General features: G+C 48.5%; 5 protein-coding genes across 5 annotated transcripts; 1 reads left to right on the top strand and 4 right to left on the bottom strand.

Moving 5' to 3' along the window:
* Window positions 1-62: 62 nt before the first annotated feature.
* BJ212DRAFT_1322528 (uncharacterized protein) lies at window positions 63-5,441 on the bottom strand. Its single transcript, XM_041334467.1, has 20 exons — window positions 5,311-5,441; window positions 5,227-5,238; window positions 4,636-5,172; window positions 4,519-4,583; window positions 4,128-4,467; window positions 3,794-4,075; window positions 3,480-3,734; window positions 3,156-3,431; window positions 3,075-3,110; window positions 2,987-3,022; window positions 2,723-2,937; window positions 2,411-2,674; window positions 2,213-2,358; window positions 1,775-2,160; window positions 1,382-1,723; window positions 1,252-1,330; window positions 908-1,203; window positions 745-859; window positions 638-691; window positions 63-581 (listed from the first exon to the last, which is right to left on the bottom strand). The coding sequence occupies exons 1-20, from the start codon at window positions 5,395-5,397 to the stop codon at window positions 466-468; spliced, it is 3,939 nt and encodes a 1,312-aa protein (XP_041198527.1). The 5' UTR covers window positions 5,398-5,441; the 3' UTR covers window positions 63-465.
* Window positions 5,442-5,816: 375 nt separating this feature from the next.
* Window positions 5,817-10,047, bottom strand: BJ212DRAFT_1322516 (uncharacterized protein). Its single transcript, XM_041334466.1, has 26 exons — window positions 9,842-10,047; window positions 9,771-9,788; window positions 9,605-9,716; window positions 9,481-9,556; window positions 9,393-9,424; window positions 9,240-9,336; window positions 9,147-9,185; window positions 9,023-9,089; window positions 8,941-8,972; window positions 8,659-8,889; window positions 8,514-8,597; window positions 8,441-8,454; window positions 8,327-8,388; window positions 8,090-8,278; window positions 7,996-8,037; window positions 7,919-7,931; window positions 7,763-7,862; window positions 7,563-7,711; window positions 7,440-7,498; window positions 7,020-7,386; window positions 6,904-6,967; window positions 6,815-6,850; window positions 6,636-6,759; window positions 6,338-6,585; window positions 6,175-6,282; window positions 5,817-6,125 (listed from the first exon to the last, which is right to left on the bottom strand). Exons 1-26 carry the CDS (start codon window positions 9,918-9,920, stop codon window positions 6,045-6,047), a joined length of 2,523 nt encoding a protein of 840 aa, XP_041198526.1. The 5' UTR covers window positions 9,921-10,047; the 3' UTR covers window positions 5,817-6,044.
* Window positions 10,048-12,586: 2,539 nt separating this feature from the next.
* BJ212DRAFT_1261491 (uncharacterized protein) lies at window positions 12,587-13,436 on the bottom strand (the record flags this gene model as incomplete). Its single annotated transcript, XM_041330179.1, has 3 exons — window positions 12,587-12,777; window positions 12,862-12,992; window positions 13,150-13,436. Coding segments are annotated over 3 exons (609 nt in total), but the record flags the coding sequence as incomplete, so codon positions are not given.
* Window positions 13,437-14,964: 1,528 nt separating this feature from the next.
* BJ212DRAFT_1295884 (CHAT domain-containing protein) lies at window positions 14,965-17,989 on the top strand (the record flags this gene model as incomplete). The annotated part of the gene is made up of 2 exons (XM_041332370.1): window positions 14,965-17,901; window positions 17,942-17,989. The coding sequence occupies 2 exons, from the start codon at window positions 14,965-14,967 to the stop codon at window positions 17,987-17,989; spliced, it is 2,985 nt and encodes a 994-aa protein (XP_041198524.1).
* A 13-nt stretch (window positions 17,990-18,002) lies between these two features.
* BJ212DRAFT_1322485 (107-domain-containing protein) lies at window positions 18,003-21,494 on the bottom strand. Its single transcript, XM_041334465.1, is given in 15 exon segments — window positions 18,003-18,054; window positions 18,119-18,214; window positions 18,398-18,670; window positions 18,690-18,696; window positions 18,816-19,112; window positions 19,163-19,328; window positions 19,379-19,588; window positions 19,638-19,755; window positions 19,801-19,923; window positions 19,975-20,285; window positions 20,336-20,448; window positions 20,499-20,646; window positions 20,699-21,023; window positions 21,072-21,176; window positions 21,225-21,494. 13 exon segments carry the CDS (start codon window positions 21,353-21,355, stop codon window positions 18,487-18,489), a joined length of 2,238 nt encoding a protein of 745 aa, XP_041198523.1. The 5' UTR covers window positions 21,356-21,494; the 3' UTR covers window positions 18,003-18,054; window positions 18,119-18,214; window positions 18,398-18,486.
* Window positions 21,495-21,651: the final 157 nt, after the last annotated feature.

The following is a 21,651-nucleotide window of genomic DNA, read 5'->3' as shown; positions in this document are numbered from 1 at the left end:
ATACGTTGCCTGGAACTTGAAGGTTTTAAAATAGTTCTACTATTGTCGATCGACAAAGAATCGTCTGTTCCAGCTTTAAAAAATATTTCTCGGTGAAGATAATCCACCAAAGATGAGTTGTGTACCTGCGCAACGTTTTGTTATTTAATCATCGACAAGACACCAGTAAGAAATTAAACCAAAGACCAAAATGCCACTACTAAACAGACCAATTGGGAGGGAAACAATTGCATATATAATGAACAAAAGTCCATCATGACATATCAACATACATGGTGTTCGAATATAAGATTACACAATGAGTCTGAGAGAGTGCAACAGAACCACAAGCATGCTATCGTACAGATTAATCTGACAGGGGTAGCGTTGGATGCCGTAAACGTCAGTAGAAGCATCGACAAACTGGAATCGACATCATACAAGGGTATACAAAACCTGAAACAATGTGATCATGCAAAAAATCAATCATGGTGCCATGAGAGCAGGTGGCCTGTGGAGGAGGTGATGCTGCGTGGCTAACTGTGCGCGTTCGCCTGCGAGCTTGTTGATCGAATTCAAGAGATCTCCGCGACGAAGGGGCTCTGCAAAATAAATATCCGTGAGACTCGGAGAATACATGGGTAAATGAAGCACATACTGGTGATGTGATCGTCCATGCCTGCCTGCAGGCATCGTTCGCGATCACCGATCACTGAAAAAGCAAATTAGCGAGTACCATCATTGAGCTTCGAGATTGTAACGTACTAGCGTGAGCAGTGAGGGCGATGATAGGAATTCGTAGGAGTCCTTTATGCATCTCATACGCTCGGATCAGCTCGGTGGCTTCCATTCCTCCCATGAAAGGCATTGATACATCCATCTTGGGAAGATATTACTGCTGTGGGTCATCGAGTGAAAAATGACTTACCAAAATAATGTCAAATGGCTTGTTCACTTGTACCCGTGCCTTGAAAGCTTCGACGGCTAGACTTCCATTCTCTGCAATCTCAACTGTGTGGCCATACTTCTCCAGAATCTTGACCGCTAGTTTCTGGTTGACCATGTTATCCTCGGCAAGTAGGATGTCAAAGACAACATCATTTGGTGCCGAGACAGGCGAGACAGTATTCGACTCCAGGGCGGAAATAAGAGCGGAAGCAAGATCTTGAGCTGTGACTGGAGTCGTAACCTGCGAGCTGATGCTGTTGTCCAAGCACCATTTAACTACAACTGTCAACCCCATATCACCAGAGCACATCCTCGCATACTCACGATTCAGACGTGGCATCGAAGGCGCCAATAATACAATGGGAATGTAGCGCAGATGCTCATATTCCCTAATACTCTCGGTCTATGAAGGCGTGAGGCAAGCATGAACTCATGTGGCACCTACATAACGTACCATGCTCAACGAGTCCACGACGATAGTGTCGATATGCGGACAGCGCTCCTTGTCGGCCACCTCGCTGACATCATGGATGACGTATGGTCTCAGTCCAAGTTCCTGGATCCTTTGGACAACCCCAGTCGTGTCGTTGAGGGTGTCAACGAACAAAATAGCACGCCTGTGGAATGGCTGCATTTTTTGCAGTGTGATCTCCAGCGTACTTTGGGAAATCTGCGATGTGATCGTGAAGAAGAACTTGCTTCCCTTCGAGACCTCGCTCTCCACCCACATGTTGCCTTGCATGAGGTTGACGAGGCGCTTGGAGATGGAAAGGCCCAGACCAGTTCCCCCATATTCCTGTGCGACGATCAGCTCTGGCCCTTACGATAAATTGCAACATGGACGTACTCTCGTCGTCGAACCATCTGCCTGACAGAAGGTGTCGAAAATGAGGTTCAGTTTGTCTTTGGCAATACCAATCCCCGTGTCAGTCACACAGAACTCTAGGGTCACACTCGAGTCATCCAGCGCCAGTAGCCTTGTGCTCAGTGCAACGTGGCCTTTGCGGGAGACCTTGGATGGTGTGAACTTGATAGCGTTACCAACCAAGTTCGTGATGACTTGACGAAGTCGTAGCGAATCACCAATAAGTTGATCAGGAATATCCGGGTCGACATCATATGTGAGATCGAGGTTGTTTTGAGAGGCGCGGACGACGAGGGTCTTGAGTATGCCGAAAACTGTTTGACGGAGGGAATATGAGACGGCTTCCATGGTCATTCGGCCGGCCTCGACTGTAGAACATGTAATGAGATTAATGCATTGACATCGGGAATAGATCCTCACTCTTCGAGATATCCAAAATGTCATCGATGATGAGTAGTAGCGAGCGAGCCAATGAGTGCACTAAGAGCAAACTCTCTCGTTGCGATCGGTTCAGATCAGAGTCAAGAGTAAGCTCTGTCATGCCAATAATCCCGTTCATAGGTGTCCTATGAGATATTGAGCACAGATTATCAAGACGAGAAGGAAGCATAATGTTACCTGATTTCGTGTGACATGTTCGCCAGGAATTCAGATTTACTCCTGTTCGCCAGCTCAGCTGCCTCCCTCGCAGCGGTATTTTTCTGGATACTATCACGCAAATTGAATACCATCTGATTGATCTGTGTTTTCAAAGAGTCCATCTCTCCGCTGGCCTCAACAGTGATGAAACGAGTGAAATCTCCGTCCATAGCAGCTGCCGAGATCTGGGCAAATCCACGCACTTGCGTGGTCAAGTTGCCAGCCATAGTGTTGACGGACATCCTATAGCGACCTCAACACCCATTTCCACGGATTATGTTCCTTACTTACGTGATTTCTTGCCAGATACCCTGGACGTTGCCCACCTCGGCCTGGACACCCAATTTACCCTCTGTACCGACTTCGAATGCGACCTTCTTGACTTCCTTGGCGAAGATTGCCAATTGAGCAATCATATCGTTAATAGTGTTGACTAGGCTTAGCATTTCTCCGGACACAGAGACACCAGTGATTTGTTGAGTTAAGTCTCCGCGGGCGACGGCAGTCTGACAACTAACTCAATAGAAGGGCTAGGTCGCAGTAAGAAATACTAACAGTTGCGACAGCAATGGTTCGGACTTGTAGGGTCAACTACGACGCCGAAAAATCAGCGTTAACCCCGTAAAAGATGAAATGGACCTACGTTAGCAGCCATGACATTCACGTTGTCCGTCAGGTCCTACTTGAGATGAGCATCGATCTACAGCCTATGCAACATACTCACCTTCCATGTACCACCGACGTTAGTTACACGAGCCTGACCTCCCAATCGACCTTCTGTGCCGACCTCTCTTGCGACACGAGTGACTTCATCGGCGAAGAGACTCAAGCTCTCGGTCATGCCATTGACAGTCTCCTTCAACTCCTTGATCTCGCCACGCACGTCGACTTCAATCTTCTTCGTCAAGTCACCGCCAGCGACAGCCTTCGTCACTTCTGCAATCGACCGCACCTGGTTGGTCAAATTCATAGCCATGAGATTGACATTATCTGTAAGAACCTGTAATGAACGTCAGAAATGACATCATCTCGCATCTTTGCGCCCTACCTTCCACATGCCCTGCACATCAGGGACATAAGCTTGTCCACCCAAGATACCTTCCGTACCGACTTCCAAAGACACACGAGTGACTTCGTTGGCGAGCGTAGACAATTGGGCAACCATGGAATTGACAGTCATCTTCAAATCTAGCATTTCTCCCTGCACATCGACGTTGACGACTTTGTTTAGATCGCCCAAGGCAACAGCTTTTGTGACCTCCGAGATCGATCGTACTTGGTCAGTCAAATTACTAGCCATTTTCTGTCACACGGCATATCAGCGACGTTTGACGAGACCAGAACACTATTTATATAACTCACATTCACATTGCGTGTCAAGTCAGCCCAGGTACCCTGCACACCTTCTACGCGAGCCTGGCCACCCAATATACCTTGCGTTCCGACTTCAAGTGCGACACGAGTGACTTCGGATGCGAAGGCGCTCAGCTGGTCCACCATAGAGTTGACAGTGCCCTTCAACGTTGACATCTCGCCTTCGACCTGGATCTCAATCTTTTGCGTCAAGTCGCCCCTAGCAACGGCCGTCGTGACATTGGCAATAGACCGCACTTGGTCCGTCAAGCTTGAACACATCCGATTGACCTTGAGACGCAGATTAGGACACTATCCCGATAAGACACAGGAAAGGACATACATTGCGAACCAACTCGAACCAAACACCTTGAACATCTGGTACGTGCGCTTGACCGCCCAACTTGCCTTGAGAGCCGACTTCTAACGTGACACGGGTAACTTCGGCGGCTAATGCACGCAGCTGAATAACCATTCCGTTTACGGTATTCTTCAAATCCAGGATTTCGCCACGAGCATCGACATCAATCTGTTTCGACAAATCTCCCTGCGCGACAGCTTTAGTGACCTTGGCGATACTTCGTACTTGACTGGTTAAATTGGCGGCTAATTTATTGACGACACCAGTCAATTCCCGCCAAGTACCTTCGACATCCAATACGAGAGCCTGTCCACCGAGTTTACTGCGGAAAACTGAGCAAATCGTATAAGATCTGGGTTAGTAGTCACTTTACCCTTCTGTACCGACTTCTTGACTGACACGAGTGACCTCTTTGGCGAATTGTCCCAATTTGTCGACCTGTCAATGATATGCATGAGCGAGACCTTTGGATAAGATTCTAGACGGATACCATAGTGTTAATGACGTCCTTCAATTGAACCATGACCACACCCTGCACGGGAACCGTAATTTTCTGGGACAAGTCACCTCTGGCCACAGCATTACACACACGAGCGACATCTTGGACTTGAGCCTTGAGCAACCTTAGTTCTTCAACAGCGCTCATGCCGCTTTCGAACGCTGCAGCAGCAAGAGGACCAGGAGGGACGACAAGAGGAGATCCATTAGGCGAACCATCAAAGCTACTATTAATTCGGCTCATAGTCAAAGTGTCGGTAATAACTTTTCCGCACGTCGGGCAAGCCATGTGTTCGGGATGCGATGTAGGGGGTGCCGAGGCCGAGCTTCCGTTTGAAAATGACCGAAGGAGTGTTGCAGCATCCATATGAGCTGGAAGTCCATCGAGTGATAAGGACATTGAACTTGCACGAGCAGAGTGTGATTTGTTGACTGGTGTATGATCGTTGCTTGCTACACCATTCGTGCTATCGGCGTCCTGCATTTCGACATCGATTGATTCTACAGTAGGTGTGAGGTTTGAGTTGGTCTGAAAACAAGAAGTTGGTCCTGGTGAATTGGAAGACGGAGCAAAAGCATTGACATTGGTACTGGACTGCATGAGGGAAGAAGATGGGTTGGTCTCTTTCTGAGAAGATGAAGATGAGGACATGGGAGTGTCGCCTACACTGCGTCTTTTCTTTGTCTCTGGCCCATTTGTCTGCCAACACTCCGAAGCTTTGATTGAGGCCAGAGTCTCTTCTGCAGTGTACATTCTGCGTGCGACTGCCCCTAAGGAGCGAAGGATAGTGTCTGTTTGCCAATCTCCAGGCCCATCATATCGTGGAGGTGGTGTCGACATGGGACATAGTTCATAAGCTGACAGGAGAGCAATAAGATGAGAAAGAAATGGATGGAGAAGACCCTGCCGCTGAGTGTCAGTCATTGTGCTCATCGTTGAATGCGACAAGCAACAACGGCGAAAAGTACACGGACAGCTGGGAAGGGAAACAGTGGAGTCGGAAGCGCTTCTGAGACTATGTAATTGTAATCTTATTATAATGCCCGTTCTGCGGCGAATTCTGCCACAGCAACCCTTATTCGAATGACCTGCTTTAGTCTGCTTTACAAGTGGAGCTTGAACTCTTCAAGCGATTCGGGCATTATCCTTGCCCACGAATGATTGAAATGAACGCCTCATGTTCTCTCATGTCCTCCTGACCAGCGCATGCATTAATCAATGCTCTTCGCCGCGGTTTTGGTGTTTGAAATGGTGCTTGAATAGTCCCTCTTTTGTTTCTAAAATCTGCAGAGCTCACGATTAACCCACAAACTTCGCAATAACATCTTATACATAATTGATCATAGATACCAATACACAAGTCCATACTGCCAAGCACGATGACGCCACCACGACTTCGATCAGATGTAAATCGGAAGTGTTGGATTCAATCCCAGCCAGTCAACACCCTCAACAAACTCCTTGTCATCGATCAAGAAATCCTGGGGTGACAAGTGAGCGCCAATCTCGCATAAAACATCTGGGACGCACCAGGGGGCACTCGACCACTGAACCCCTGACCTGGGAAAGGCGTTCCTTGATACGCTGCAGCTGTATTTCTGGCACAACGTGACCAGTCTTAACCTTTGGCAAATAGTTCTGCATAGTAACCGTCAGACATGCTCCGAGGAAACTCGTAGACATCGTTGCTTGCCTCGTACGCAGACCAGGAACGAACAAGGTTAGTGGGCACAGGGCGGAAGACTTCTGTGAAAATCTCGCGATTTGTTCTTGCTGTACGATTCCACAGCTCCAGGGTGCTGTCTGCTAGGGGATCCGCCACGGCATTGTCCTCCCGCGTCCCGATCTCGTCGTCGTTGGGCTCTGGCGCACATCGCATGAACGAGGTGACCTTCTCGGTGGAATGCAAGACGTTCTGAGGCTCGATAAGGCCAAGGTGCTCTGTGTATATAAGTTAACTAACACTCGAGCAGGTTTCGCGTTATTCTCACCCCGGAAGAGCTTGCGACGCAGAGTAGTCGCAAATCGTGCGGCCATGTATGGATGCCCGTCCATCGTCGAGCGCACCATGTCACCGTCTTCGACAACGAGCGCGATTTCAGAATCGCCATCTCCCTAGAAGGCGAGGGCTGTGAGATTACACATACCTGCTCAGCAGTAGCCGACCTACCTTTTGACTTCTGTCATTCAAATTTGCAGAACCCATCTAGCCCCAGTCACCAATCAGAAAAAGATACAGACCGATCCGGAAGTACTCACGATAACACGTCTGTCGTCAACGATCATAACCTTCGAGTGAATATAGAGAAGCTCTGACACGTATCTTTTCGACAAAATTAGCTGTAGGAACCAGCGACACGCAACAATGGACATACGCATCCCGCTCCTCTGCCTCAGAACCATACCATATCTCATCGCTCAAGCGTGTTCGGTCCTGCAGTCTATGTTGCGATACGGTATCAGACACATCTTCGTCGCCTCTGATATCATCTGAGCCTTTCTCGAATGTCCGGACAATGTTCACTGCGTCATCATATGAGGCCGGTAGAGGCACCTTCTCCAGCTTCATCTTGATCTGGCTCAAAGCCATGCCTTCCTGTGCAGGCTGAGGTACTTTGATAAACACTTCCTTCGGAGCGTCGTTGCCAGTGTAGCGGGAACCTTCCCATTGGCGCGCAAGAGCGATCTGAGCTTCATAGAATGTGACCCCCGAGTTTGCTTCCATTTGAGATATCAACGTTTCTGTTAAGCCACGCTTAGAATAGACCTGCAATGCCATCAAAGAGGTATCTTACTCTGGGGAGCATTGATCCTGTCATAGGCACGTAGGTGGTAGAAACGAATGTAGTCCATCCTAACACCCGATAAAACAATCATCAAAAACAAAAACAATCACAATCACAACAATCATAACTCACGGCTCAAAACCAGCTTTTCGGATCTCTTCATATATACTGTGACCGCCACGATTAATCGTGCGGTACTGTGCTGCCATGATAATCTTCAGAGCACTATCATTCTTAATATCCCCGGCAAATCCAGGGAGCTCAGGTATAACCACAATGACCTAGTTTATCGCTCAATGGTCAGGTGAATAGTAACAAAAGATATCACAGACCTTGAACTTTCGATCATCCCTGGCTGCTTTAATGATCCGCTCAACGATTGCCTTTGCTATTTGGTTCTTCACGGGGCCTTCCTCGCGCGTGTTAGAGATGCTGAATATAGCAAAGGGATCAGATCACAGGATCATGCACGTTACTTCCATACTCACAAGAATTGGTTTTCTTTGGATCAGTCACCAACGTAAATAACTCATTAGAATAAACGTTCAATAACATCAGAACTTACCAATATAGATGAAATGATTGGCCTCGTTGATCAATTGAATGTCTGTACCAAGGTTTCAGAGAAAACACGCAGCTTGTGCATGGGGAGGACGTACAAGCATTTTGGATGCTGTGTTCGGTAAGCACACCGTGGCTCCAGTCGCAGACACTCCGCACAGCCTGCACGCGGCATTGTCCGTGCGGGGGAGCAGTGTAAGGCGGCTCAACTTCGTCATCTGCTTCGAGGTGGAAGCGTTGTCTGAAACGACGGCCCATCTGATGCCATTTCTCACGATGGGGGTGGCCTGTGAGTGATTAGCATCAAACAGGGTTACTAGCAAGCATCTACATACGGACGACAGCTTCGTTCGGAGAAAGCGCCACATTATGAGGAAGCGCAAGCCAGTCAAATCGGCTGTGGAGCGGGTGGTAAGATTAGATATTTCGTTTGAAATTATTGAACTTACTCATCATTACGGTACTTTAAGAACGTTGTAACAATGAGACTTTAAGCGTCAATCAGACCATCTGACCACGTACCTTCCTACGTTTCACCTCGTTCCACCTCTCAACGAAATGCTGGGAAAGATCCAAACAAACAGAACCACAAAGTGTCATATGTACCTAATATGTTAAACAAGGATTACACAATGTGATATGGGAGATGAAACGACTTGACACTTACATCATGCCATGGCATTCTGGGCGTTTCCATGATCGAGACAGCATTGCTAACATAATTGTCGACATTCTCGAAGTCAAGGACACGTGCGTTGTTATAATCCTGCCCAGGAAAGAGAGTGCGTGACCAATCTGTCGGGTGTACGTCTGCAAGAGGGTGATTGTGTGTATCCCAGCGACCAAAGCAAATGTCGAGTCCTCCAACACATCCGCGGTGGTTGTCAACAACCACAAGCTGTCAGAAATAGGTATGAAGGTTACAGTAAACAAAAGGGCATGTGCATACCTTCTCATGGTGAGACCAGAATTCCACGGCGTCTGCGACTCAAGGTTACGTAAATGTGTTGTTGATTGCTACGTGTTCTCACCTTTGCTTCCAATATGATCAGGGTGTCGCATACAAGCGATGTTCGGGTGTAAGGCCTCTAACGCGGCCTGCATTACTTTGAATCAATATCCTCGAGACTAAAGACGAAAAGAAAAAGTGCCGACCTTTGTATGCTTCGAGTTCATTGACATGGTTTGAGTGACCTGAATGGTTCGCAAAGCTTAACAGGAGTTGAATGACCCTCGATAGAACAGTACCTCTTTATAGACGATAACATATACTCTCACTCCTTCTCGAGCCTTGCGTTGAAGCAATCGGTCGAGTCTCCATTCCGGATGATCTGCGGGTGGTCGTCTGTGCATGAAATACTTCAGCCATTGAGGCGCAGCAACCGTTGTTCAAATACTAACCTAAGGTATAACTCAGGTGTGAGCCACCAGTCCTGTGATAGCGCATTAGTCTCGAGCTGGCAATAACAATAGTTTCGGAGATACATACTAGTATAAAGATACACTCCTTTGCACTGTCGAGTATCTCAGACAATGCATACATATAGTCATGACCATCAATGTGCCTGAAATGAATCTAAACATCTGAATGGGTTATATGGATGAAAACGTACCATTTAATAGCATTGTCTAACCTCTGATCCGCGAAGCTATCGAAACGGTGACTGGCATTGATCTGCGCTCTAATCTCATCGTCGAGTTTCTCCTCTGGGTTATCGTGACGCCCTGGCCAGCGAATTAGATATAGTCAAGGTTAAATGCGGTGTTTATGGTGCTCACTATTAGGATCGATGATTCCTAGGGTGAGAAATGATCATTAGGGACGCATCTCAGGAGTAATTTGAACGCACCGATAATCTGATCCCTTGTCCTTTCAATGCCCTCTGGAAGCCGCTCTGCGTAGTCTAAGATCTTGTCAAAGAAATCCATGCTGTTGAAATTGGTCGACCTGATAAATTGTTGCGAGTCTTGTGATCACCGAAACCGCTGTCAGATAGTATAAAGGCAACCTTATATATGGCCACCTATAGCCACCGTGCGAATATTTACTGCGCGCGCTGACAGCCAAGTTGACAGATCTAGATGTCGGACTAGTGATGAGTGCACTAGTTGTCATACCGCTAGCTCTTCCACTGACAGCAAAAACGCGCATCCTTGATCCTTTCCTCTCGGCATAACCGGTCTGCCAAAAATTTAGAACCCGATAGGCACGGGCGCGTTGCGAGCGTGTGCAGTACATTCTTCCGCTGTCAGTGCAAGAAGAAGATGAAAGGGATATAAAAGAAGCCAGCGCAACGCGCGGATGTTCATGAAGGCGGGGTTATGATGAGATCATTGATCCACTTGGTGCACATGGCATTAATTAAGGCACTCAGAGAGTCATCTCGAGTTGGCGAAAAGGTTTGGTAGGTGCTAGAAAGCTCCGATGCGGTCTGCATTTTCCTGTCCGAGAGCACCACACCGAAGCCGACTCGGAGATGTACAGACTGCGTGGGATAAGCTAAATATGATACAACTTCTTCTTCAATGGAGGCTGTCCACAAGTGAGTGAGACCCTCTTGGTGCCAAGCATTATAGTAGAACACCGCAAAATGACAGTGCCGTTCGAGCACTGTCATCCACTCTATCGAACAGAGTAATAGTATGTGGGAGCTCCATACCGCTTGCAATGCAATGGCAGAAAAAACAGTCCCACATGATACACAAACAGTTAAATGATGACATCCAGGGTTGATCGATATCCACTTGGGGCCAATTCAAGGCAGCTCGGGCACATGTCATTTTCACAGGTTTCGACGTGACTTTCCCTGCCATCTCCAGATCATGGATCCTGTTGTCATCTCATTTCTTGTTTGCTGTTGACAAATGAGACTCAGAGATGTGTGAATGATACCCAAGGCTTGACTTACCCAATGGCTTGCTACTGAAACAATAGCAACTCGCTTTTCTGCTGCTTCATCCAATCCACCAGCATACTGCAGTGAATGCTTCTGTAGGCTACTATTGGACTCACTGTGTCATTGACTACCAATCATTAACCGACCATCCTCTGTCCATGATGTCAGGATCCAACTCCTTTGCCAGAACCCGCACAATGATATGTTTTGTAAACTTCTGCCTAATATTGTGGCACCTGGGTTTGCAGTTGGGGGAAGGGGCAGCTTCATGCAGCCACTCTTGTTCTGTGAGGAGTATAGATGAATACAGGATTGCTGTATTACTGAGTGTTACAGCAAGTGCACACAAGATAGTGCATGGAGATGGACATCATGTGGTTCTGGTTCGGTTTTGTGTGCACCAAATCTCCCTAAGAAAAGATCCAGCCAGGCCAAGTTCACTCATGGGATTTTTATCCTGCGGAAGGTCCTATACACATATCTGCCTCCATCCACAAGGCATTGAATTCATCCAAGGACACCCCACTCTCTGCCCCTGTTATTTTGGTGTGGGTAGGTGCAATATTTAACATTGACTGGTTGTGACAATTATCATAGCATGGTCATGAATCCTGCATTGGGAGTGAGAAGAGCAGCAAGGTTTACTGTCAAGTCTGGAATGCTTTGGCCCATGACGAGTACAAGGATTCAGACATTTCCAAAGGTGATTGAGCTGGTTGAATGTCAAAAACACCTCTGTCCACTCCTGCTTGATACCTCAAGTTCTGAGTATCCTTGTATGATAATTGCATGATAAAGCAAAGGCAATGATGGAGAGACATTGTCAGCTGGTACACTATGATACAACATGATTCGGCCTGTTGTCCACATGTACAAGCCTTGTGGTTGTGTAAATCAAACTTAGATCTCAATTGGGCTACCATTGGCCCAGTGGGCTTGGCGCGGGCCTTGACCAGTTCGGAAACTATAACAGCTGATCCTGTATCACAAGGTGGCCTTCAAGATGGCCCATCTGCAATGAACATGTGATCTGCATGCCGGAAGACAATATTCCGCAACTGATTGACTTATATGTACTATCACATCTCTTGGTAGTCCTAGTCCTTCCAAATCTTATCTAAATGAGAACATTTCAACATGTCCCATTTACAACGAGGATACTCTGCCAGTGCAATGAGGTTTATAATTTCGAATTTTAGCCTATGTGGATGTAGATGAAGTGGGTGTCAAGGAGGTAACTTGACTATGACATTTAAAATTTGAGCAGCACCTCCAAGAGTTGTCCCAATGCATTTGGCTGAAGTTGGCTGCATTTCTGCCAATGTGCTGGGGAGGTCAGGTGTTGTACATGTTGAGAAGTACTGGAGAAGGGAAGCAGTCGACAAAACAAGACATCTGTAGGAGAATCTGTGCAAGTAACAAAAGTGGTGCACATGCAAGAATCCTGCTAGCAGCCATAAAATTGGTCTGCTGGTAGATGGTACTTTGGGTTAATTGAGATTTGGGTGGTGCATATGTAAGTTGCATGAAGTCGACATGTAGATGAGTCTCAATGCAGCCACATGTGCACTAGTTTGAGGTCTTGAGCAGTGATGTTGAAGTTCAATATTCCAAAAACAACCTGATGCTGCTTGTCAATAGTACAAACCTCAGCACTTCCCAAGCTCATGCACAAGTCACTACTTCATGCTCAAGATCCTACAACCCCTCCCCATACTGAGCCATCACATCCCTCAATGATGGCTCATACCCAAACTGTGGCTGAAAGTGTGCAGTGAATGGTGTGGGGTGCAAAATCACACCATTCACAAAGCCCATCTCATCAACCCAGTTCTCTGGGTCCCAAGTGATCGTGAACAAGTACAGGAGGAGTGTGATGTTGATGAAGACTGAATGCTATGTGCCACCTGGGGCAGATTCTGAAGGTTGTGTTTCAGCAAAGTTCTACTTGGTCCAATATCAGGTGAGGCTACACCTGTGTCCAAAGCCATATGAAGTGAACTTGATGTTGTTGCAAATTTTGCCTTTCCTGTTAAGCCATCTCTCAGGCCTCAGGGTTGAACTTGTTGGGTTTGAGGTAAACACTGGGTCATGTGGGATTGCCCTGTCAAAGTGTGTTCAGCATATTATTCTGTAGGTTTCTGCTCAAGCAGCCATACAAATTGGAAAATCAAACCAGAGCACTGAGAAATGCACATAAACAAGATCAGCCAAAGCATAGTGAGCAAATTCAAATGTTGGTACAGGTCTCCAGTGAAGACACTTCAACATGAACACTGCGATCTGTGGAAGGGAAATATAGTTGAATATGGGAGCTATAACAACCAGGTTGAGGTTCATTCACTAAGATGAGCCTTGACATACCTCTGTCAAGACCAACAATGATATCCAGTTGCTCCTGCACTTTCTCCTGTGCCTTGGGATAACATGCAGAAGTTATGACAGCACACATGATCACTATAGCAGTCATGTCTGAGTTGGTGCCAAAGAGCGATCCAGCAATTTCTTCATCTGAAAGCTTGTGTGGGGACTGGTTCTCAAGACAGTATCAAGCAAAGAGGGTCTGGCTTTGAAGGTCGCCTACAAACAACTGAGGGTCAGGTGGAGTTTAAGAACGACATTGAAGAGATGAACCAATTCTCTTGAAACATGGTTGAGTTGGTCATGGAAGACCTGACTCTCTTCTCTTCTCAGCATCAGTAGCTTATGCACCCATTGCATAAGTCATGGCACTGCACTCCAGTTCATGTGTCATTGACTTGCAGGTGGATGTGCAATGTGACAGGAGATGCATTGATGTCTTCGACTATTGTCTTCAGTGTAGATGCATGTGGTGGCAAGAGAGGGGCAGGGAAGAATCAATAAGATGAGGGCAGCGCGCTGGAGGTATCAGAGGAAGGGTTGGAGCATCAGGAAATCATGAGTTTACTTAATCCTTACTTATTTTGAACCTTTCCCACTTATTTCAAATGGATCTACTTATTATTCTTAAATCACTATCTGGTCCCAACTGAACTATCAGGATCTGTTGGCAATCATCATAAATGTGTGCTATTAAATTATTGGACTCTCAATTTGCAAGATGGTACCTCAAGAGAACATTTAAGAAAGAAAATCATCAGCATTAATATGTCACTCAAGCTCCATACTAGTCACTAATTGTTAGTCTTATGCAATGAAAGATGTCTCTCAGGCCCAACAAACATATTGGAATACTCAATTTTGAAGCAGTTGTCAAATTTCAGAAAAAAAGTAGGTTGATTGTAAATAAGCGGGAAAAGGTCGAAATAAGTAAGGATTAAGTAAACTCACGATTTCCTGATGAGGGATGGGAGGGGTGCTAGAGGCTCGCATAAGGAGTTGTCATGAAGGCTTGGGAGGGAATGCAAGAGCACGAACTTTAATTAGTCTACATGACGGGAGCTTGGGGGATGGGTCCTTCAGACTATCATAGGCAGCTTGACGACATTTAAAAATTGAGCGGCACCTTCCAAGTAGGAGTCCAACTCCTTGGTAAAGTCTGATGAAGAAGACTGCAGAAACAGGCCAACGTCAGTCGCCAGGCTAAACGTTAAACACTTATTATAGCGTTCTCCCCCAAAAGTGTAAACTTCTGAATCATGATTAAACCATGCTCCCCGTGTTGCACAAGCCAGTCCCAAGCCTATGACGCTTTGATTTGCGTATTGACAGACGTCTGACGCAGAGCTCCCGATTTGCCTGGATACTGTGCTTGGTTGGCAGCTATCGACCGCAGAGGATGGTTGGAACCTCTCGTAATTGACTAGTGCTCGGCATTTCATTTCCCCTCGTGCACACGCCATAGACGCGCTGCAGGCTGCAGGCATGTTTGTTTTCAACCTCAAACGTTACTCTCAAAGGCCTCTACTACTTGATTGCGCGGATTTCTACTAATGTGCGTGTGCATCGCGATTCAAACTTATCTGCCCGGACGTTGTGCTGATGAAAGGCGGATAACCCAACAGTTTTCGTCGTCTTCGCCCACTTGTACTGTTTGGCTTCATCCACCCTGTTCTCCCGACAGTCCTCGCATAACTTAATTGTGATATCATAGCATGGCAGACGATGTGGGAAGGCGTCGAGCGGCCTTGAAGAGATGTCCCCTCGGCCATTGTCTTCGATCGGGGTTTCTCAACAATCTCGCCAACAGCCTTCTAGGTAGATTCAGGCAGCGGAGCGTCCCGTCTGACCTTGATGAGTCCATCGAGCTGGATCGGGCTGCACTACTCCTTCGTCCCCCCGGTCATTCTGATCGATCACAGTCTCTCAACAATCTCGCTGCCAGCCTTAGAGACAGATTCAGGCAGCGGGGCGTCCTGGCTGACCTTGATGAGTCCATCGAGCTACATCGGGCTGCACTACTCCTTCGTCCACCCGGTCATTCTGATCGATCAGTGTCTCTCAACAATCTCGCTGCCAGCCTTGGAGACAGATTCAGGCAGCGGGGCGTCCCATCTGACCTCGATGAGTCCATCGAGCTCCTTCGGGCTGCACTACTCCTTCGTCCCCCCGGTCATTCTGATCGATCACTCTCTCTCAACAATCTCGCTGCCAGCCTTCGAGACAGATTCAGGCAGCGGGGCGTCCCATCTGACCTCGATGAGTCCATCGAGCTCCATCGGGCTGCACTTCTCCTTCATCCCCCCGGTCATTCTGATCGATCAGTGTCTCTCAACAATCTCGCTGCCAGCCTTGGAGACAGATTCAGGCAGCGGGGCGTCTCGTCTGACCTCGATGAGTCCATCGAGCTCCTTCGGGCTGCACTTCTCCTTCGTCCCCCCGGTCATTCTGATCGATCACTCTCTCTCAACAATCTCGCTGCCATCCTTCGAGACAGATTCAGGCAGCGGGGCGTCCCGTCTGACCTCGATGAGTCCATCGAGCTCCTTCGGGCTGCACTTCTCCTTCGTCCCCCCGGTCATTCTGATCGATCACTCTCTCTCAACAATCTCGCTGCCATCCTTCGAGACAGATTCAGGCAGCGGGGCGTCCCATCTGACCTCGATGAGTCCATCGAGCTCCTTCGGGCTGCATTACTCCTTCGTCCCCCCGGTCATTCTGATCGATCAGTGTCTCTCAGCAATCTCTCTGCCAGCCTTGGAGACAGATTCAGGCAGCGGGGCGTCCCGTCTGACCTCGATGAGTCCATCGAGCTCCTTCGGGCTGCACTACTCCTTCGTCCCCCCGGTCATTCTGATCGATCAATGTCTCTCAACAATCTCGCTGCCAGCCTTGGAGACAGATTCAGGCAGCGGGGCGTCCCATCTGACCTCGATGAGTCCATCGAGCTGGATCGGGCTGCACTACTCCTTCGTCCCCCCGGTCATTCTGATCGATCAATGTCTCTCAACAATCTCGCTGTCAGCCTTCGAGACAGATTCAGGCAGCGGGGCGTCTCGTCTGACCTTGATGAGTCCATCGAGCTGGATCGGGCTGCATTACTCCTTCGTCCCCCTGGTCATTCTGATCGATCACAGTCTCTCAACAATCTCGCCAACGGCCTTCGAGACAGATTCAGGCAGCGGGCCGTCTCGTCTGACCTTGATGAAACATTTAGTCTGTTCTTGCAACTCCCATCCATATCTTATGCAGTCTCTCGTGCGGATCTTACTGCTGCCAAGTCATGGGCTGCTGCCGCTGAAGAGACAAACCATAGTTCTGCATTGCTTGCATATCAAACTGCATTGAAATTCCTGGATCAGCATGTCACTCTTTTGTCGTCTTCGTCACGTCATTTTGATGTCCTGAGGATGGCTACGGCTTCGCTTGCTGTGGACGCTTTCTCGTGCAGCGTTCGACATGGCGCGCCGACAACTGCTGTGGAATTGGTGGAGCAGGGCCGCGCAGTATTCTGGTCCCAGCTGGCACGCTTAAGCTCGCCGTTCGATGGATTCTCCTTGCCCGGTGATACCGGCGGAGTCTTGGCGGAAGGGTTCGAGCAGCTGAGCTTCAGCCTTCGTAGCGCATTCGACCAGTCTACTGAAGACCAGTCCCCACAAATCCGACAACTGGTCATCCAGTGGAATGGTGTCGTCTCCCGCATCCGCATGCTCCCTGACTCTTCTCGATTTCTCCTGCCTCCCTTGTTCTCCAACCTACAGAAGGCCGCTGAAGAAGGACCTGTCATTATCGTCAATGCTAGTCAGTACGGCTGCGACGCCTTGATTGTCCTGATTGACCAAAATCCTGTCCACGTTTCGATTGGTATCACGCGGGCTCAAGTCTCCGAATTGTCCTCCGATTTTCACTCCGTCGCAGAGCAATTTGGTTCTTCCGATCATCAGAACAAGCTTGTGGGCATCCTCCGCAAGCTTTGGCATCATATCGTTGACCCCGTGGTCCAAGCCCTCAGGAAGTCGAATGTTCGCCCTGGCTCGCGTATCTGGTGGTGTCCCACTGCTGAATTTACTTTGCTTCCTCTACATGCAGCAGGACCCTATGAGAGGGAGAGAGACAACTTGTCAGAGATTTACATCTCCTCTTATACCCCCACTTTGGCGACACTTGTTCGTGCGAGACAGCGCGTCTCTCGATATGCATCTACTCAATATTTTGTTGGAATTGGTCAAGGAAAGCCAGACAGAGGGAAGGAACTGCGATGCGTCGCTCCTGAATTAGCCGCCATAGCTCAGCATCTCGTGCCCATCGTGACGTCCTTTACGTCGCTCGAGGACAGCGACGCAACAGTACAGGGTGTCCTTGATGCACTAACCCACAACCAGTGGCTTCACCTAGCCTGCCACGGCACGCCAAATCGACAACGACCATTTGAATCTTCTTTCGCAATGCGCGATGGGCCGTTGATGATCAAGGACATCATCCGATCCAACTGGCAGCATCCGGAATTCGCATTCTTATCGGCTTGCCACACTACTGTGGGCGGTGAAACGAGTCCCGACGAGTCGATCCATCTCGCGGCGGCTATGCAATTCTCTGGATTTCGCAGTGTGATTGGCTCTATGTGGTCTGTCGACGACGAGGTTGCACGGCAGGTTGTGTCTGCCTTTTACGACAAGATGGTGGATGATTCAGGGAGATTGGACTGCACGCGGGCTGCGATGGCATTGCACAAGGCCGTGAAGAAATTGCGGCGCAATAATATTCCACTGGAACAGCAGATTGTATTTGTTCACATAGGTGTCTAGCTAGTTTGAGGCTCGTTTGCTATATTACTGTATCCTGTGACCCCGATTGCTTTCATTTCCCGGTTGTCCTACCTAGACCTCAGTTACCTAAATCACGTCTGTACGATACTTTGGTTATTTCTTTCTCATGCATTGTTGTACATCATTCACACCTATAGTATATGGATACGAGCCTGCTATACTTGCTCTCATGCGTTGCTTTCTGTATGTTTCGTCATTGCCTTCGTCTGGTACAGTCACCCCTACAGACTTGTGTGCAACTCTTCTTTGATGAATCTGAGTCTTTGCATCGTATAGAACCAAAGACCATCGATCATCCTTTCTATACGAGTAGAAGGGGACGAGCCAAAACCTTGTAGCCCATCAACAAGGTCGTAATTACAGCAAGAGCATCACATAACATTAGTGAGCAACTATGGAGAAAATGTGAGATTACGATAGAATAATCTTGAAAGGATCCGATCCACCCTCTTCCAACCCAGCTATCGTCGCCCGGCGCACAGCATCAAGGTACTCCCCAAGCCTTCGGCCATCGAGATGCAAGAAATCATCATACAGCTTGTACCTCGAATCCGCAACAATGTTGGCAAGTTCCAATGCGCGCTTCAGATTCCTTTCCAAGATGTGTTAGATCTGCAGGCACTGCATATGAAGACATGCTTACTCTGGGACATGCTCTCGAGAGGCGTAGAGCATCACATGCAGCCGCAGTATAAGCTCGGGGACATATATCTGCCGAATCCGAGTTAACTCGCGGGAACGCCGATCTCCTGTCTCGTTCGGCATCATCCAATCCGAGGTGAGCAGCTTCACTACGGCATCGTAGGCCTGGTCCATAAGCCCCTTGTAGTCGCTTAACCAAGCGGCCCTGGTGTCCCGGTTCATTATCGATACCTCTAGACTCTGGCACTCGACGACCCGGTCAAGACTGTCCCAGATCGTGAAGAATTGTCTGTAGTGAAGGTATTCTGTGGCTCGTTCCTCAGGTTGATCGATGGAGGCGAGTTCACGCGGAAGCATCTCCACAAGGTTCTTTGCAAGTGATACCCTCCCGGCACCTGAAGTCGTGGATTAAGCCATGATAGTAGAACCTCGATAAAAAGCTTGCCTAGGAAGTACCGTAAAATAACGGTGGCTTGTTCCAGTGCAGTGTCATACGTTCCATCCTCGAACGTCGTCCACTCTATGGAACGAAGTAGGAGGAGCTCGATATCGGAAGGAGTGGCCTGCAACGCAATGACAGAAGGGAGCGGCCCCTTCATTTGGGGCAGAAGCTGCAAGTACTGTTCAGCCCATAGTTCCGTGAGATGCAAGTCATTCCAACCTCGAACGCTCTATCGATTGTTCGCTCAGCAGTGACGACTGCCACCCTGTGGACATTTAGACCATGTTCTCGTGCACGAGTCAATGCTAATCGACGTTCGTTGACGTCGGCAGTCAGTTCAAGCGAAGTCAAGAACATCGCATATCGCTCTACTGCATTGTCTCCTAGTGCGCCAGCATACATGGCGATCAACTCCCGCTGGCCTGCAGCCTAGCAGGGAGATCAGTGCGGGAAAAAAAGACTAAGGACGAACTCTCACTTCCAACACTTGTAGATAAGCCTCGAGAATAACTTGGGTCGCGAGCGGCGGAGCTGGAATGTCGATCATCCGTAAATAAAGGCAGAGGTGGGCGAAGAAACGTGTCATCGTGGGGTACCTGCTGCTTCATTAGAGAATGTCGAACGCACATTGTTCGGCTTACTCTGATGATTCGGGATCGAAGTTTCCATCCCTGAGTCCAGCTGCAAAGGTTTCTAGCAATGAACTTGTCCGATCGAGGATGATGGCCAGCTGAGAGACGTGGAATGCATGGTCTGCGGTGGGACTGACTGAACGGTCAACACACAGAAAATAGATACATGTATGTAGGCCGTACCCGTCCTCCACGTGAACGCTACCTAGTGTTTCCAACGTAGATGTCGCTTCTTTCTCCCACTCTTCTTCCTCTGCTGCATCTTCTTCTCGGGATGGCAGCGAAGGCATATTTTCTAATACCGCCAAGCCTCCGTCCCAGAAACCGCCACCTAATTTAATCGTCTCTGCGGTCTGTTTCTCCTCGCATAGGATGCTGATCTGCGCCCACAGATGGTCTTCCCATGTTCGACATGCAGACTTGAGGACGCTGAATGTTTGCGGGCAGGGTGCAAGAGCTGCATAGAGAATGCGCTCTGGATCTGGGAGGTTGGGCTTTGAAGGACACGTTAACAAGTTAGTGCGAAGATGATTGGACAGCGCACATTCAGAGCTGCTCTTGCGCATGTTGATTTCCATAGTTTTCGACGTGGATTTCCCTGCCACCCTTCGGCGTCCTCGGCGTCATCGATGCCGTCGTCATCCCGTTGCTCGTTTGCTGTCAGCAGATCAGAAAGGTGTGTGGATGATACCTAGAGCCTGACTTACCAATAGCTCGCCACTGAAACAATAGCGAACCGCGGATGCTTGCAGCTCTCCATGGCTGATGTGCTTTTCTGCATAATTCAACTGCCTCGTCCAATCTGCCAGCACGAACAAATGAATAAAGCGCTTGTGCCAAGCTTTTCTCAGATCCCTGCGAATGATTGCATGTCAGTCAGTGTTCGACGGATGATTATTTGGCTCACGGCGTCATCAGCTGCTAATGATCGACCATCACCTCTATTCATAGCATCAGGATCTAGCTCTTTTACCAGACCCTCTCTGATTCCCGAGCCCGTACGTAGAGCCTGCATAACATTATGTTTCGTAAACTTCCAGTATCCCGTGGTGGCTTCTGGATGTTGCGGCTGTGGTGCAGTTTCATGAAGCCATTCTCGCACTACGACGAGTTCTGTTAGCAGCACCGACGAATGCATGATTGCTTGTGCTAGTGTTGATGTGGGTGTGTAAGGGTTTTTGACGAGTAATGTGCGGGGATGGATGTGTGGTTCTGGTTCAGTTTTGCGGGCACTGCAGTCGACTTGAGTTAAGAACCAGTAGCAAGACGCGTTCACTCACGGCATTACAGCCTGGAGAAGGCCCCACGTGTTGGCCTCCATGCGTAAGACGTCGAGTTCCTCCTGAGAGACATCAGAAGACGCGCTATTCTCTGCCTCTGTGATTCTGGTAACTGGTGAGGTGCGCTCCACTGAGAAGACATTTGATACACACTGGTCGCGACACAATTGTCGTAGTCTAGGCGCAAATCCGGTATTGGGATCGAGGAGAGCAGCAAGGTCATCTTTTGCAGCCTGGCACACGGAGAGGACTTCCGCACAAGACGAATATAATGATTCGGACATTTCTCCAGATTTTGAAGATTGTGTTGAACTGGTCGAACGCCGAGAGTGTCCTTATCTACTCGAGGCCGGCAGCTACACAGTTCAGGTTCTAAGCCTGGGCCTGATTGCTTAAAATTGAACTGGCGGGAGACTAGTCGTGTTCTCCCTAAGTGCGAGGAACGAGCACGTGGTTAGAACGTAGTCTATGCCATTTCGGGTAGGAAATGTGCACGCCTTCCTTCTTCTCCCCGTCACCCAGCCTCCAGCGTCATAACTGGTGTTTCAATCTTCTAGTTGATTCTGCCTTTAAAAGCAGT

The sequence above is a fragment of the Suillus subaureus genome, assembly GCF_016647635.1.
Source record: "Suillus subaureus strain MN1 chromosome Unknown BJ212scaffold_3, whole genome shotgun sequence".
Lineage (NCBI taxonomy): Eukaryota > Fungi > Basidiomycota > Agaricomycetes > Boletales > Suillaceae > Suillus > Suillus subaureus.
Note: the sequence above shows the minus strand (reverse complement) of the source record. Positions and strands in the feature narration are given on the sequence as shown.

Coding starts and splice junctions, on each gene's coding strand:
- BJ212DRAFT_1322528 (XM_041334467.1), bottom strand. CDS start 5,397: ATGTACACTGCAGAAGAGACTCTGGCCTCAATCAAAGCTTCGGAGTGT. Junction 4,468..4,518: donor CAAGAAGTCGGTACAGAAGG/GTAAAGTGACTA, acceptor AGTTTTCCGCAG/TAAACTCGGTGGACAGGCTC. Junction 2,938..2,986: donor GAACCATTGCTGTCGCAACT/GTTAGTATTTCT, acceptor GTTAGTTGTCAG/ACTGCCGTCGCCCGCGGAGA.
- BJ212DRAFT_1322516 (XM_041334466.1), bottom strand. CDS start 9,920: ATGGATTTCTTTGACAAGATCTTAGACTACGCAGAGCGGCTTCCAGAG. Junction 9,090..9,146: donor TGAACTCGAAGCATACAAAG/GTCGGCACTTTT, acceptor AAAGTAATGCAG/GCCGCGTTAGAGGCCTTACA. Junction 6,586..6,635: donor GCGTCGCAAGCTCTTCCGGG/GTGAGAATAACG, acceptor TTATATACACAG/AGCACCTTGGCCTTATCGAG.
- BJ212DRAFT_1322485 (XM_041334465.1), bottom strand. CDS start 21,355: ATGTCCGAATCATTATATTCGTCTTGTGCGGAAGTCCTCTCCGTGTGC. Junction 21,024..21,071: donor CTTCTCCAGGCTGTAATGCC/GTGAGTGAACGC, acceptor AGTCGACTGCAG/TGCCCGCAAAACTGAACCAG. Junction 19,329..19,378: donor CAATCGATAGAGCGTTCGAG/GTTGGAATGACT, acceptor CAGTACTTGCAG/CTTCTGCCCCAAATGAAGGG.